General features: G+C 45.9%; 1 protein-coding gene across 1 annotated transcript in view; it reads left to right on the top strand.

Moving 5' to 3' along the window:
• The window catches only part of timm50 (translocase of inner mitochondrial membrane 50 homolog (S. cerevisiae)), a 33136-nt gene extending 18396 nt beyond the window's left edge, over window positions 1-14740 (top strand). Inside the window, exons 5-11 of the mRNA XM_087851296.1 lie at window positions 1511-1569; window positions 1751-1870; window positions 4051-4155; window positions 4342-4440; window positions 12132-12288; window positions 12475-12581; window positions 12654-14740. Coding sequence (XP_087707422.1) covers window positions 1511-1569; window positions 1751-1870; window positions 4051-4155; window positions 4342-4440; window positions 12132-12288; window positions 12475-12581; window positions 12654-12752 — 746 coding nt within the window. The 3' untranslated portion in view covers window positions 12753-14740. The remainder of the gene's footprint in view (window positions 1-1510; window positions 1570-1750; window positions 1871-4050; window positions 4156-4341; window positions 4441-12131; window positions 12289-12474; window positions 12582-12653) is intronic.
• Window positions 14741-15440: the final 700 nt, after the last annotated feature.

Here is a 15440-nt window from a genome sequence, read left to right as displayed (position 1 = left end):
AGCAAGAATATGAGAGACGGGCCAGCTGAGGAAGACTGTGTGAAACGGTGAAAAGTAATCTACAGTAATCTAGACAGGACAGGATTACTAAAGTTCTTAAATGACAGTAAAAGTTTGTTTTTGCAGTGTTTGAGCTCAGGCGGTGGTCAAAGTCAGGCCAATATGAGCCGTGATGTCAGCTCTGATATAAATGTGATTGGCTTGTAGGGAAACGTCCGCCTCTCTGCTGCTCTCAGGACCTGAACGCTGAAATGAGGCTGTAAACACCTTTAAATCTGCTGTAAAGTTTTAATGAGGACTGACTCACTGCTGGAGCTCGAGCGTGATCCAGGTCTCCACAGGGTCTTTTATTTTGAAAACTGGATGCTCTAAGCTTGCTTTGTTTGCCTTCCCGTCCTCTTTAAAAGATGTGTTGTTCTTGTTAATGACACAAAGCAGAGCGGTGGGAATGAAGGTCTCGTCTTCACAGAGTGGAACACGATAAGGAATCTCAGCTCCATCTTTGCTGTCCGTGTTTGATGGACGGATGCTTGACCTTCTAATTTGGAGTCATGCACTCTCTCCTTTGCTCCGCCCCTCTCTAATTATTAACCATATATACATGTACATATTTCCACACCGTGTGTGTCCACCTCCTCAGCGTGTCATCACATCAGGCAGATGGCTTCCTGCAATGAACTCTGGGGGACTGAGTCCCCCGGGAACACAGCGTGCGTCTCTCAGCGCTTGTGTTTAGAGGGAGATGGAGGATAGAGGTGTGCAGTAATGAGCCCACCACCCCATGGGAAATGGAGTCATTGTTATTTAGTAGACATTAGCACGAAGACTCGGCATCGTCTCCCCCGATCACCACGCTGATAAAAACCAATCAGCTCAGCTTTGGGTCTTATTCTGACCAATCAGATCTCCTCCTGCTACTCCAGTATTTGTTAAAGCTAAAAGTGAATTTAAAGAAGAAGAAGAAGATCATGCTGTGTGTTTTGCTGTTATTTACCAGGGTTTCCGTGGGAACCTCGATAAATAAAAATGAGAAAAAGATTAAAATAAAAAGATCTTAAAATGTCTCATTTCCCCCAAAATTACTGCTGGTTTGTTCAAAACTGGTAGAAGGAAATCTCACCCAACAGATCTTCCCCTCTGTATTAAAAGGTCGTTTGCTTTTTGAGGAGATGACTTGAATATGTGATGTTTGCCGAGCTGTCAGAGACCTGCGGCTTCAGCGTCGGCTTGGCTTGGCTGGAAGTCCAGCTCCACGCGCACTCGCTGAGATCTTATCAGCTGTTTGCATCCCCTCAGGGAGTTGTAGTTTTCAGAAGCCATTAGAACTACAGCTGTGCTCACTTTCAGTCATCTGTCGGCTTTAAATGGGCTCTAAGCAGCTAACAGAGGAGTCCCGCCTCCTCTTTGATCATCTCCCTGCTCAGCTGTTGCGTCTTTGTGCCAGACACCTCAGCATTTACTGCACTGTCAGCCTCCGTCTCAGTCAATTCACTTTTCCCTTTTCTTTCAGACCCTCCGGTCGTCCAACAGTTACGAAGAACCTACAAATACTTTAAGGACTACAGACAGGTGAGTCCAGTCAGTCATGGAAACATTCAGAACAAACTTTCATGAGAGTCAAACAATTAAGATCTGATTAAAGTGAAGACCCAGCTTCAGTTCAGCCAGTTGAACTATTGCATTACCTGTTTAGGACTTTTAGAGGCTCTCTGTGACCTCGTCTTTGTTTGTCTCTCGTTGATGATGTCAGATGATCATCGAGCCCACGAGCCCGAAGCTGCTCCCCGACCCTCTGAAGGAGCCGTACTACCAGCCTCCTTACACGCTGGTGCTGGAGCTCACAGACGTCCTGCTGCACCCGGAGTGGTCGGTACGTCTGCTTCTCCGAGAGCTTCACAGCCTTTGTAGATTATAAACGGTCCAATGGGAAGCTGGAGGGTAACACTGCAGCAATCCCACTGAAACTGAACAGAACTAAAAACTGTTAAATTAGTCAAGTTTTTCCAACTTCCTTCAGAACGTTATGAGGGTGAGGAATCAGCAGGCAGAAGAAGCATGCTGTCAGCCCTGCAGAGGTGTGAACTCGGAGCAAAGCAACAACTTGGTGTATTTGATCCTTTACAACCAGCCCCACAGATTATAATCGGTCAATTACAGATACCCCTGATCCCAGCACCTTATCTGTATAAAGTAGACTTGGAGTCAAGACCGCCTAAACCAAGACAATACCAAGACCAGGTATTGAGACCAAGACGAGACCAAAACAGACCAACACAGACCGCTGCAGCCAGATGCTGCTTCTTTTACGGGTGTCGGGCATATTTATGTGTTTTTGCTTTCGCACAGCCGTCCTCACCGCTGTCTACTGTCTCACTCACTTACTGAGAGGACAGACGGATGCTCCACTTGACTGTCGCATCTCTCACCCTCTCTGTCTTTCACATGATGATATTATCCTATATCCTCGCATGTGATTGGCCACAATATGGAAGCATAGCTGAGCCACTGTGTGAGAGCTGAGCAGCGAAGGGAAATCTCCCGACCACTATGTCGATCTGAGACAGCAAGACCGAGACCAAAGTCCGTCGAGACATCCAACTCTAGTATAAAGCACACCTGTCCACCATGGATAAGACCAAAGAGCTCATCATAGACCTGCACAGCTGTGTTGGGCTACAAGACCATCAGTAAGAAGCTTGGTGGTGTGATCATTCAGAAACGGGCATCAGCAGAAAGTTGGCGGCCATCCAGGTCTTTGTCTTTAAGACATTCCTGCAGTTTAACTCATTGGTGTGTGTTATCTGGCTTCATGGACAGATAGAGCTGGGTGTCATCAGCATAGCTGTGAAAATGTATGCTATGTCTTCTGATGGAGTCTAAAAGACACGTTGATGGTTTGGAGGAAGTTTACTCAGAAAGATCTGAACTGGAGATGAAGACTAAATAAATATCAATGGTACTGAGAGTAGCTGTAGATGATGTTTTCTGATGGGGCTGCAGAGAAGCTGCAGAGAAGCTGCAGAGATGCTGCAGAGAAGCTGCAGAGAGGCGTGTAAGACTGCAACTCTGGATCGTCACGTTTTGGAGGGTTTAATAAATTTGGCCAGATTTCTAGAAAGGAGACCTGCTGCAGCCAAAACAGGACGGATGTTATCCCTGTGACAGACCTGCGACCTGGCCACGGTGTGCCCCGCCTCCCACCCTGAGACAGCTGGGATAGGCTCCTCCCGCTGTGACCTTGAATTACATAAAGGGAAGAGAATGGATATTAATTGTTTGGCCAGTGTCTCAGGAGATGAACTCCATTAGTTTGAGAGTTTAGAGCTGTGGTACGTAGCTTCCTGCTTCCAGGGCTCCTCACCTGCTGTTTTTCAGAAAGCTGCTGCTTGTGTTTGGCCTCTTATTGTCCTCGTTTCCTGCCCTCGTTCCCTTAAACTTGAAGCACACAAAGAGCTGCAGTGAACTCCTCAAGACTGAATAATCCTGAAATGATCCTTTAACAAACAGGTTACAGTTCAGGAGAGACAGGTGGAGGATGTGCTGGAGGCGTGTCCACCACCTGTCCGCTCGTCTCAGTGTCTTTTCACTCGTGTAAAACAGGCCTCTTACCTGACAGGTGCGCAGCAGCCAACACCTGCTGCAAACACATTCACCTGCTGGACCGTGTCAGCCTTCCTTCCTGTTACACACACACACACACAAACAGGTGATAATGGGACAAAGCTTGTTTTATCTGTTTAACTCAAAGCAGCCTGAGCGACGAGGTCACAACCTCTGAGCGTGCCCAGACAGCGGCTGTCAGATCTCCTTCCTGCAGCTGTCGGCGCCAAAACGATTCATGTAAACTTTATTAACGACTCTTTTCTGGTCTCACAGACACTGTGTTGTGTTGTATTCTTAACAATATATGTGATAAAACTTTATTATGATAAACAGAGAAACAAACTGCTCGCGTCCACCAAAGTGCAGAAAAAGCTGCAGGACTGCAGCAGCTGGAAACCCTACGCTTTAATCCAGATGTGTTTAAACAGCTGCTCTTTCTCTCTGCAGTTGGCAACAGGTTGGCGCTTTAAGAAACGTCCAGGCATCGATTACCTGTTCCAGCAGGTGGCGCCGCTCTACGAGATCGTCGTCTTCACCGCAGAGACCGGCATGGTGAGCGTTTCAGCAGCTGCTCTCCTGCTGTTCCCACACGGGTCGGCCCTCTTTAATGGGATCGTACCACTTTGAACTTACATGGGGGGAGAGGAGTGTATTTCTGTCTTATTTACTAATCTGAGGCGTGACGACACATTAAATCAGCTCTTTGCATCCGTGCTTTGTGCTTCCTCTCGTGTGCAGACGGCGTATCCTCTGATCGACAGCATCGACCCTCAGGGTTTCGTCATGTACCGTCTCTTCAGAGACGCAACACGTTACGTGGAGGGTCATCATATCAAGGTGTGTGTGTGTGTGTGTGTGGTGTTATGTCAGCCTGACATGACAGAAATATTGACAGATTTTAGGACTAACATACATTTAAAGGTGTTTTTGCTCTTGAATAATCTCATGTTTCACATCAGTGGCTCAAAAAATCCTAAATTTTTTTTACACATTTAATAATAAAAAGTTTTAGATTCAGTTAAAGACGTGTTCAGCTTGTGTTAGTTAATTTTATTCATGTGTTAAACGATTTTTAGTGCTGATTTCTGGATGGATGTAAATTTTAAAACGAGACAGCGCCCCCTCTGTGAAGGGCGGGGCGTGACGAGTTTAACTAAAATCATCCAAAAGCATCTCGTTCACTTAAGTCGACTGTTAACAGTGAAACACGTATAACTAACATAGTCTTTGTTCATTTTGTCTTCCTTCATTAATTAAAACACTGAGGTGTCCGTGCACACTCACTGTGTAGTTTATGTTGACTGGTTCTTACAGAGCTGCTCTGCTGCAGGTCACGGTGCTGCTCGTTTAGTTTCTGATCCCCGTTACCTGCAGCAGTGAAAAACACTCCAACGATGCCTCCTGTCATTGGTGTTATCATGTTATCAGTGTCGGGGTAAACACTGATAACATTTACATTAGCCGTCAGTGCCTCAACACACGTTTCTACCTGAAGTCGAACGTCAGACCAAAGAAAGTTTTTTTTAAACCCAGTTTTATTGTGTTTTTGCTCTGTGTAATAAAAGCGTCTCTGCAAATGAGCCGCGGGCGTCTGTTGACACTGTCGTCTCATTGGAGGACACTTTAGTGTTCAAGTACAAAAACAAACAAGGAAACTGCAAACGTGAACACATTTTTTTTTTCCTCCCCCTTAACTAACTGAAGCCTTGAAGCACCAAATAAACCCATCGGTCGTCTCTGTCTCACACGTGGCAGCACTGCTGCTATCATCGTGTTCATATTTAACAGTGACTCTCACTGAGCTAACACAGCCTCAGCAGGTTTGTGCTCTTTGCTCACGTCGCTTCATATTCAATCGTTTAAAGAACTTATTTCAACATCGGACTCAACAACAAACAAATCCTCCGAACACAAAGAGTCACTTCAACGGTCAAACTGAGTTATATTTCTTCACATTAATATAGTTTTTTTACGACACTGTGGTGGCATCTGCGATTTTCTATTCTGTGGTCGGCTGTAATGGTGGCAGAGAGGGACGGGGGAACTCAAGCTGGTCAGGAGGGCCAGCTCTGTCCTGGACTGTCCGCTGAGGTCCATCGAGCAGGCTGGGGAGGAGAGGATGTTGTCTAAGCTAACATCCATCACCTCCCACCCCTGCATGAGACTGAACACGGAGCAGCTCGTTCAGCAGTAGGAAGGAGGTCATTCTTACTGCAGCACGACTCTATGATGCAGCTTAACATGGTCGTCTTACTCACAGCCTGTTTGTTTACCGTACATTTTATACAAATCTCTGTATAATTTTCTCAATTTTTTTCAATTTTTCTTATCTTTATAGGACCACCTTTATTTTCCCGTGCTGTAAGAGCTCTGTAACCGAGATTTCTTATCCGTGGGATAATAAAGATTATTCTATTCTAGGGGTGACGTGGGCCACAGGTGGCCCCTGGGCCACGAGTTTAAGACAATAACAGTAACAGATAATACAGAAATAATAGAGTATATTACAAAGTTAACAAATGACTCAATTATAAATACACTAAAACACATTTTCTGAGCGGACATATTTCTGATAAATCCAAGTGAAGCATGAAGTTGACAGTTAACAATATCTGCTCTATGCACACAACAAAGAAGCATTCGTGCTGCTCTGTTTCGTACCATTTGCAGTTTCTCCTCTGTTGCACCATCAGACCAAACTAATCGATGATCCACTACTACTGCCTGATCAGGTTTGGTGTCCAAACTTTTACTTTCCAGCTTCTTTCAGAAGATAAAACCGTGAGCAGGACGTTTAAGTTTCTAAACTCTGTTACAGCAGCTCGGCGGTGCTGCGTCACCCCCCGTGTCCTCTCCTCTCGCCTTCTGCTGCACAAATTGATTTCTCCTCCTCCCCTCGCTCTCCCTCTCAGGCCTCATTAACCTTCTGCTTCCTTTCTCCGCTCTTCCTCTTATGTCACCTCCCTTTCACCCTCCCTCACCCCACTTTCTTCCTCCTCCTCCTTCTGTCTCCCTCCAACTGCCATCTCTGTGCATTAAAGAGCTGGGTGGAGGCTGGAAGGAGCTGGTTTAACCTACTTCCCAGAGCAAAGACACACTTTACCCGCTCATCTCCATAATGCCAAGACAGGCTGAATGCAACAGATGCTGAGAGAGAGTTAAAGTGCTGCAACAAGAGAAAGTTATTAAGTCCCTGTGAAATGAAAACAGTTGTTTAATGATGCCTGTGGCTGTGCTTTTAGCAGCCGTGGACGAGTTTGATCCAAACAAACACCATCAGGCTTCAAACAGACATCACAGAGTCTCAATCTGAAGTTTTCTTTTCTGTAACTGGAGAAAACTTCAAAAAATGGCTAATTTTCCGGTTTTGGTTCCAGTTTTTTCCAAGTCCCTCAGATTTAGGGGAAATATTTAGCACGGATCAGTCTGTATGGATGCTCTTTCGTTTGTCAGTTGGATTGTGAGGTTTCTTCCTGTTAAAAGGGTTTTTTTCTTCCCACTGTCGCCAAGTGCTTGCTCCGCAGGGATCATCTGACTGTTGGGGTTCTCTTTGTATCATTGAGGATATTTACCTGACAATAACGAGCACCTTGGCGGTGCGTGGTGCTTTTTAAACAAAACTTAAAAATGTAATTATATTTGTGCATCGTCTACATTAGTTATTATTTCAGCTTGTTTTCTTATTCCGCACCTAAAAATGAGCAAAGCTGCTCTGCGTGGACGCTCGACCGCTGAGTTGGAAAAACAATGGTCGTCTTTTTATTTCAGAGTATAATCTGGGTTTGTGGCGAACGTTCGGTGTAATGAGGCACACTGATCCTGTTCTACCAGCTGTTTTATTCTCCACTGTCTGATATTCCTTCAGGAATATTAAACTAACACCACAATGAGATAATTACCTCAGCGTTAACCCTTCCTCTGCCTATTGTTGGCTGGCCTGCATCCGAGCGTCGGCTGCTGGCCTGAAGTGGATCAGACGTCTTATTGTTTGTTGGCTGCTGCTGGATAAGAAACGCAACAGTTGGATTAACTTCGTTATTTTGAAATCATTAATTTTAAGCCTGATGTTTAGTTTATATATGCAAAACCCCAAATCAGGAGGTCTGCAGACACTAAAACACACTGAAGGGATCCCAGCTCTTGTATTGGTTCACGTACATGTGCACGCTTCTCACTCTAACAATGACCTTAATCTGTTATAACAAACTCAGAATACATTTAACATTAATATAAAGTTCACTCATTAACTCAGAAAATATCCCAGTGAAACCACAAAGAGCTGCTCAGAGTAACATCTTTAAGCACAGAGTTAAATAATAAACTTTTTGAATTTCAAGGATATTTTATTGTTTCAGTAAATATTTAATCAGCCAGTCACATGTCGACTCAAGAAGTTTGTCATTTTTATGGAGTTGCCTGAAACGAAATACTGTTTGTCACCAGCCTCTACAGTGCAATAAACAATACAGTTAAAAAGAATAAATACAGTTTTAAAAAGGCAGTAATGAACTGCAACAATAGTTATGGTTAAAGTACATGTAGAGCCTCTAACCACGCCCAGGAAGACCTGCTGAAGTTCACACTGAGCACCAGAATGGGAAAGAAATGTGATTTTAGTGACTTTGAACACGGCACGGTGCAGAAACTGCTAACCTGCTGGGATTTTTCCACCAACCATCTGAGTTTACAGAAAACAGTCCAATTCGAAAATGTCCTATGAGCAGGAGTTCTCTGCGAGAGGAGAATGGACAGACCGCTTCGAGCTGGGCTACAGCAGCAGAAGACCACAATGAGCGTCACTCCTGTCAGCTACGAACAGGAAAATGAGACGACAGCTCACACAGACTCACCAAAACTGGGCAGCAGAAGACTGGAAAGACAAACCTGGTCAGAATGTGGGTAAACACCATGAAAGCATGGATCCATCGTGCCTGTGTCACCAGTTCAGGCTGTTGGTGTGATGGTGTGGGGGTTATTTCCTTGGTGGACTCTTCTCTCCACAGCCTGAGTGGCTGCAGAATAAATCCCCACGTTACAAACTCGGATCATCAAACTGGTTTCTTGACCGTGACGTTCATTCAAACATCCACAGTCACTTAATCTTAATCAAATAGTCATTTTTTTATGCTGTAGTGCAATGGGAGGTCACAGACGTGCAGCAGCTGTGTGACACTGTCATGTTATATCATATTGGCCCCACTGTTGAAGACTGCATGCTGGTCCATCAATAGCAGGACAAGCGGACTCCTCAAACTGATGCATCTGGCAACTACTGCAGTGCTCCAAGACATCAGAGGGAGAAGATGTTGGAGAGGAGCCATCCAGCTCGAAGTGACCCAAATAAATGTTTTGGTCTTTTTCAAGGCCATGCAGTGGGCGGAGTCAGGCTCTGATATGATTGGGATAAGTAGAATCTTACTGTCAGCTTGCAGTACAGTGCACATTACATTTACCTAAACTGTATTTGTGAGTGTGTGCACCATTTCTTAGCACTTCACCGACTCTGCTGCCCAATTTGCCGAGAACATGAGCCGAGGGTCTCGCAGGAGGGAGTCACGCTGGTGTTTGAGCTTCTGTGACGGCAAAGTTTCCTCTGCTGGATGCTGCACAGCAGTAGATGTCATTCCTATTTCTAATCTCCCAACGGAGAGGGCAGCCACAGATGGCGCCTGCCAATAACATTGCACGGCAGATTTGACGAGAGGAATTTTCATACAAAGACGGAGAAGTGCGGTGCTGGGGAAGTTGTCGGGGCGCGACCTTTCATTGATGTAACTGTGTGTGTGTGTGTAAATGACTGCAGGCCCAGAGAGTTAACCCCCAACCTGGAGCAAACTCCTGCTTTAGTCCCGTCCAGCTGCCGCTCTAGAGTGAAGCCAATGTTTCACAGTTTGAATCGACAAGTATTCAAACATTCAACATGACAGCTTCAGACGGCTTTTATTGGTCACATGGCATCATAAGAGCTCTAATTAAGATCAGAGATCGTCGTTGTCAGACGTCCATGTTGCTCTATTGCATCTTCTCTACGTCACTTACATTTATGTCATTATTCATTTACCTGAAACGAAGACGAAATGCACAAACATGTGGAAGAGGGAAAGGAGCAGCCAGGTGTCGACTATCAAATGCACTGATTAACTGATCGTCTGAAAGCTCAAGCTTCCCTATAAAAGCAGAGGTTTGGGCAGTTTGCAGGTCTGCAACCAGCAGTGATCTTAGAGAAGCGTCTGCTGAGGGAGGGCTACAAGGCCATTTCCTTAACTGAGGTTTACAAAGGCTGAATAGAGATTGACAGACCACGTGACTTTCGCGCATTGCATGCCTGTAACTCATGGCAAAACAATCCAAGTACCACATCAAATGCAAGCATTTGCAGCACCGCAAAACATTCATTCTCCGGTTCCAATAAATTCTTGGTTTTTCTTTGCCCCCCAAAAAAGTTATGTACAAAACGAAGGAGAACAATGCCGGACTGTACAAAGACAGACTTGATGAAAAGTCAAAGAAAAGATACGAGGAAAAAATCAAAGTGAAAGGGTTATACCCTTACGAGCACACAAAATACGTTAGCGTGCTGCCCAACTTTCACCACGCTCATATTTATAATCATACGGTTCTTGGAGTGAGTGCATACACTCATGAAGTTTAGTAACTTCAGGTCACTGCAACAAGCCCAGGAACAGTTTAACGACGGATGGGTACAGGACCATGAAATGCACCGTGTAGAACGAAAGACCATCGTACGTATCATAAGTTTACCAGTCTCACAAATCGTCTTCATAAATACACATTCGTTAACAGTTTATTAATAGGACCTTTGAGCTCAACGGTAATTAATTAGTAGTGGAAATAATTTCTGGTTCGTTACAGAAATGTAGCAGTGACAATAATATTGTATGCTGTAATCATACTGGGCAATTATTGATACAAAACAACTGTTTTATCCTGTGAATAAAAGTATATGTTTTTGTCAATGTACCATGGTAATAACAGAAGCGAAACACAATATTGTGTCAGGACAATTCACTATTTATGCACAATAAACAAAGGAGCATAGCGCGACCATTTCTGTTCAGCGCCAGACTTGCTTGTAACCTATATCACCAATTATGTTATAAAAATGACGTATTAACTACAACAAAACACTGACCTTTGTGGAAATGCTTGGAGCAGACTAACCTGTGAGCTGGATGTTCTGGGACGTTATATTTGGTCTTTGAATGGCTGCAATCCAGGCCATCCGTCGCCTCTTTGTTACTTCGGAAACACGGCTCGAACAATTTCTCTTCAACGACGTAATCCGATAACAACCGATCTCTTTACCCGTCGGCTTCCCGTGGCTGTCATGCGACCGGCTATTGCAGTTAATGATACAACAGCTTCTTGACATTTTTGTGTTTCTTTTTATTGCTGTGTAACTGTTTTCAATTGAAAGCCTGCGTGCGCTAGTACCTCTTGCCACGAGTTCCCAGAATTCTTTGCGGTTTTACCCTTGAATGACGTCACATTTTCAATCTCTATAAACCATTTCTGGAACAGCATCCTTCAAATGGATGATACCAGTGTGGAGAGGTTTGTCCTCAACTGCAGAGATCCTGAAAAAGAAAAAGTACAGACTGCTCAGCCTGCTGACACCTTCAGAGAGCTGTGCTTAGATCCACCGTTCAAATCTCAATGAACTGAAGCTGGAAAGAAGAGCAAAATTCCTCCACAATGGCATAAAAGACTGAGAAGGTCCGATTCTTCAGTGGCAGCTTGATTCCTTCATACAAACACAACGTGAAGGAGAACGGCGGCCTTCTTTCATCAGCTGTGAGGACGTGGAGGATGATTGGGCCACAGACAGACTCCCTCTCCATCTGTCTCACTCACACACGTCGGGTATTCATTTCTTGTGGGGACATCTAATTGAAATAATGCTTCCCCTCGCCCTTTACCCTAACCTTCAAAAGTGAATGCCGAACCCTGAGCCTAAACCTAACCATAACCCAGTTGTAACCATGACACTAAAACCAAATCCTGAGTCTGGAAAATACCTTCAGACTCGTGAGGACTTCCAATTTTTGGTCCCTACAAAGATATGAATACACACACACACTCCTCGTGCATATGGTACGACAACTTTTCTCCGTGCCCCTGGTACACTGTGCAGAAACACTTTGCCACACACACACTCCTGGTGCCTATGGTACGACAACTTTTCTCCGTGCCCCTGGTACACTGCTCAGCAGCACTTTGCTAAATACTCCCCGTGCATATGGTATGACAGCTTTTCCACATGCCCCTGGTACACGGACCAGAAACACTTTGCCACACACACACACACAGACCAGCTGGGGCTAGCAAGTGTTACCTTAAGCGTCATTAAAGTAATGGAGTCTCTTATTTGATGAGGCATGAACGATCACCAGTGTCAACGTTAGTCGGGCTGGAGTGGTGGAGGAGGCGTTTATCTCATCAGTCATCGAATTAGTGATTTTATCTGCAGCAGGAGAGTAAACGTGTGTGTGTGTGTGTGTTTTTAGGATGTGTCGTGTCTGAACCGCGACAGCAGTAAGGTCATCGTGGTCGACTGTAAGCGGGAGGCGTTCAGCCTGCAGCCTTTCAACGGCCTGGCTCTGAAGAAATGGGACGGAAACTCTGAGGACCGAACGCTCTACGACCTCGCCAACTTCCTCAAGAGTAAGACGCACGGCGAGGCGTTCAGGGACCGTCCTGTCACCCAGCCGTTCCTTCATTTGTTTTTGTAGTTGACTTCTGCTTCTTGTATTCGCCAGTGCATCCCTCTACTGTCACTAAGCTCATATTTGATTGGTTGGTTTCCTGTCTGTTGTTGTTTCACCTCCTCCGTCTCCTCCTCTCCATCAGCCATCGCTATGAGCGGCGTGGACGACGTGCGTTCGGTGTTGGAGAACTACGCGCTGGAGGAAGACCCCATCGAGGCCTTCAAGCGGCGTCAGGCTCAGCTGGCGCAGGTAGGAGGAGAAATCAAACGCACCTGTCACAGGTTTCACCTGGAACAGCTCTGACTCTGTTTTCTCCGTCAGGAGGAGGAGCAGCGTCTGTCCGAGCTCTCCCAGCAGAAGAAGCAGGGACTCTCCATCGGCTCCATCGCCTCGCGGTTTTGGCGCTCCAAGCAGCAATGAGCCCCACCCCCTCCCCTGCTCGCTTTCCACCTATCACACCAAGGTGAGGTGAGAGAGAGGAGGGGAGAGACCCGTGTGCTGCAGGCGAATGGTCTCCGCCGTCACGGACGTCTCAGTGGGCGGGGCTGAGGACTTTAACTGGCCCTGCACTTCCTGGTTTTTGTGGAGGTGGGGCCTCATCTTTGTGACACCTGATGCATTTTTAAGCTTCTGATGGAGAGGATCCAGGTCGTAAACTCTGGTCGCTGGTGGTCGGAGGCTGATCGGGAATCAGCGCTGCCATCGCCACTCCAGCTCCGGTCGCCTCGCCGCTCGCTGGATCTGACCTGAGATCAGCTGCCACGCGTTGAGAATGTGTATTTTATTTTCTATTCCTGTGTGTGTGTCTCAGACTGTGCTGATGGAGGCGAACGTCACATCATGAATATTGTTTATAATGATACAAATAAACAATAAGTAGCATTTATGAGAGTTTGGTGAATATGTCAGAGCGCCGAGCGGCGTCGGCCGCCGTGGCGTAGACGAATATGCGTCCAGGACGTAACAGCGAGAGGGATGAGGTCTTTCACTTCCACAGAGGTTGAAGTCTGATGTTCTGGTGTAGGAGACGTGACTCTGAGGAAGAACAGACTGTTTTGGAGGAGTGGAGGAAGTGATCCTCGGCGTGGCTCACCTGTCGTACCTGGTCTGGTCCTATGAGGGCTTCATTAGATCAAACTAGGTCATGTTAGCTTGCATAGCTCGGCAATATTAGGCCACCAGCAGACGTGTTCAGGAGCACCTCGAGGAACACGTGTTGACCCGACCTCTGATCCACAGAGATCACCTCCACGTGACGAAGCTACCAAAGATGCCGAGCCACGCCCGGTTCTTATGCTGTACACAGTTGTGCAGAAGTCTTAATCAACCCCTCATTTCTCTCTATTTTGCTTCCAAGCAGTCAAACTTGTCATTTTTCAAAAATTATCCTCCTCCAGCTTTCTGAAGATCCTGCAGTGTTCCCTCGTTTCCAGTCCAGTCCTCGTACCTGACCATTTAACTCTGACCTCATCACTCAGGCATCACGAAGGCTCCGAGGTAAAGTCGTTATGTCTCTGCACGTAACGACTTGCCAGAATCCATCTTAAAGTTTATCTTCAGGCTCTTTGATGAAGCCTGTCACACAAACCGATGATTTATTCTAGTTTCTTTAGTTTGATTCTCTGAACTATCAGCAGAAAACCTGGCGGATCTCGCACGGTGTGCAGAGTGTCCTTAAAAAATTTGAGGAAACTGGACAAGTGGCGGACAAAACAAGTGTTCAGCCTAAAAGTCACTGAGCTGAACCATCCAAACTCGGTAACAGCAGGTCAGAGGGCGCGATGAGTCCAAATCTTTGGCGATCTGTACAGAGGAGGTCCAACAGTGAGGCCACAGTGGAGGCTGGGTCTGGATTTCAGTCAGTGACGTTTGATTCATCAGTTTTAACAAAGTACCATCAGACTGAATTTGATCTGCGAAGCCTGAAGATGATCCCAACGCAGTGAAAGCGCACAGCGGAGCCTCCTGCAGCTTTGAGCGTCCTTCAAGAAGCCTGGAGAGATGTTACAGCCTGTGCTGGAGAATAAAGGTGTCCACTCAAGTACTGTCACCTGTTTCTGCCTCACAGAGACCATGTTTCAATAAATCGCTGCACTTGGTTCTCATTTTCCTGCAGAGTAAACGATTAGAGGAGAGGCGTGAGACCTGTGCACAGCGCTGTACACGAGTCTATGTGCTGGCTGGTTCTTGGCTTTAAACAGCAGCGTGTTTTACAAAGAGGACGGCGTGCTGCGTTTCTGGTTTACGCTCAAGACTTTCAGTCAGATCTGCTGCAGATAAACCGATGATCGCCACCCTCCGAGGCCTCTGAGTTTTATTCTTCCTCCAGAGCAACGAGTCTCAATATGCATGTTGATGTAAACTCACATTGGTAATAAACCCAGAATAAATCAAACCGACCAGCGTGATGATGTGTGGATTTTCCTGTTTTTCTTCCGTCTTTTTAAAGTGTAAATCGTTGGCGTTTCAGGCTCATAATATGAATCATTTTAGGTTTTATAGTTTTCCCTTCGCTGTTTACAAGCTTTGAATTTTCCCTCTTTTTATGAGACTCAGGATGCTTCCCTCTAACAAATGCATCTGAAACATGCTGTTATTGAACGCGTTGGACAGAGGACGACACGGCCGGGATGCTTTTGATCTCCTGGCTGCTCCTCGGGCTTCGCAGAAGCGTTTGTGCCGAGTTTTAACAGAACATTTGCAGTGCTGCTGTATACGTTTAATGTACGGAAAATGAGGCCGGCGCTGCGCCGAACGTGAGAAATGTGCTTTTTGCTGGAGTTACAGCAGGAGCCCCGCGGAGCCCAGAACCTGTAAATATGTTTTTCTCTTCGCAGCACGCTTGTGTCCCGTGGAGGCGCCGGGACAGCTACCACCTGTGAGACGCAGATGTCCCGCCGCTGTCAGACACCAAAACATCGTTCAGGATTTTCTTTAGCTTGGTGTAATTTGTTTTTGTATGTATCATACGTGTTAAATTATCACTGAAAAGTATGAATTGGTCCAGGCTATATGCTGGGTAGGCTCAGGGTTATTTTTGCATGTTTTCCTGGTGTTTACTTCAGGCAGTGATGAAGCCCAGAACACGTGTGAATAAATGTATAAATG

The sequence above is a fragment of the Neolamprologus brichardi genome, chromosome 14 (genome assembly GCF_056152115.1).
Source record: "Neolamprologus brichardi isolate AB-2024 chromosome 14, ASM5615211v1, whole genome shotgun sequence".
Classification (NCBI taxonomy): domain Eukaryota; kingdom Metazoa; phylum Chordata; class Actinopteri; order Cichliformes; family Cichlidae; genus Neolamprologus; species Neolamprologus brichardi.
Note: the sequence above shows the minus strand (reverse complement) of the source record. Positions and strands in the feature narration are given on the sequence as shown.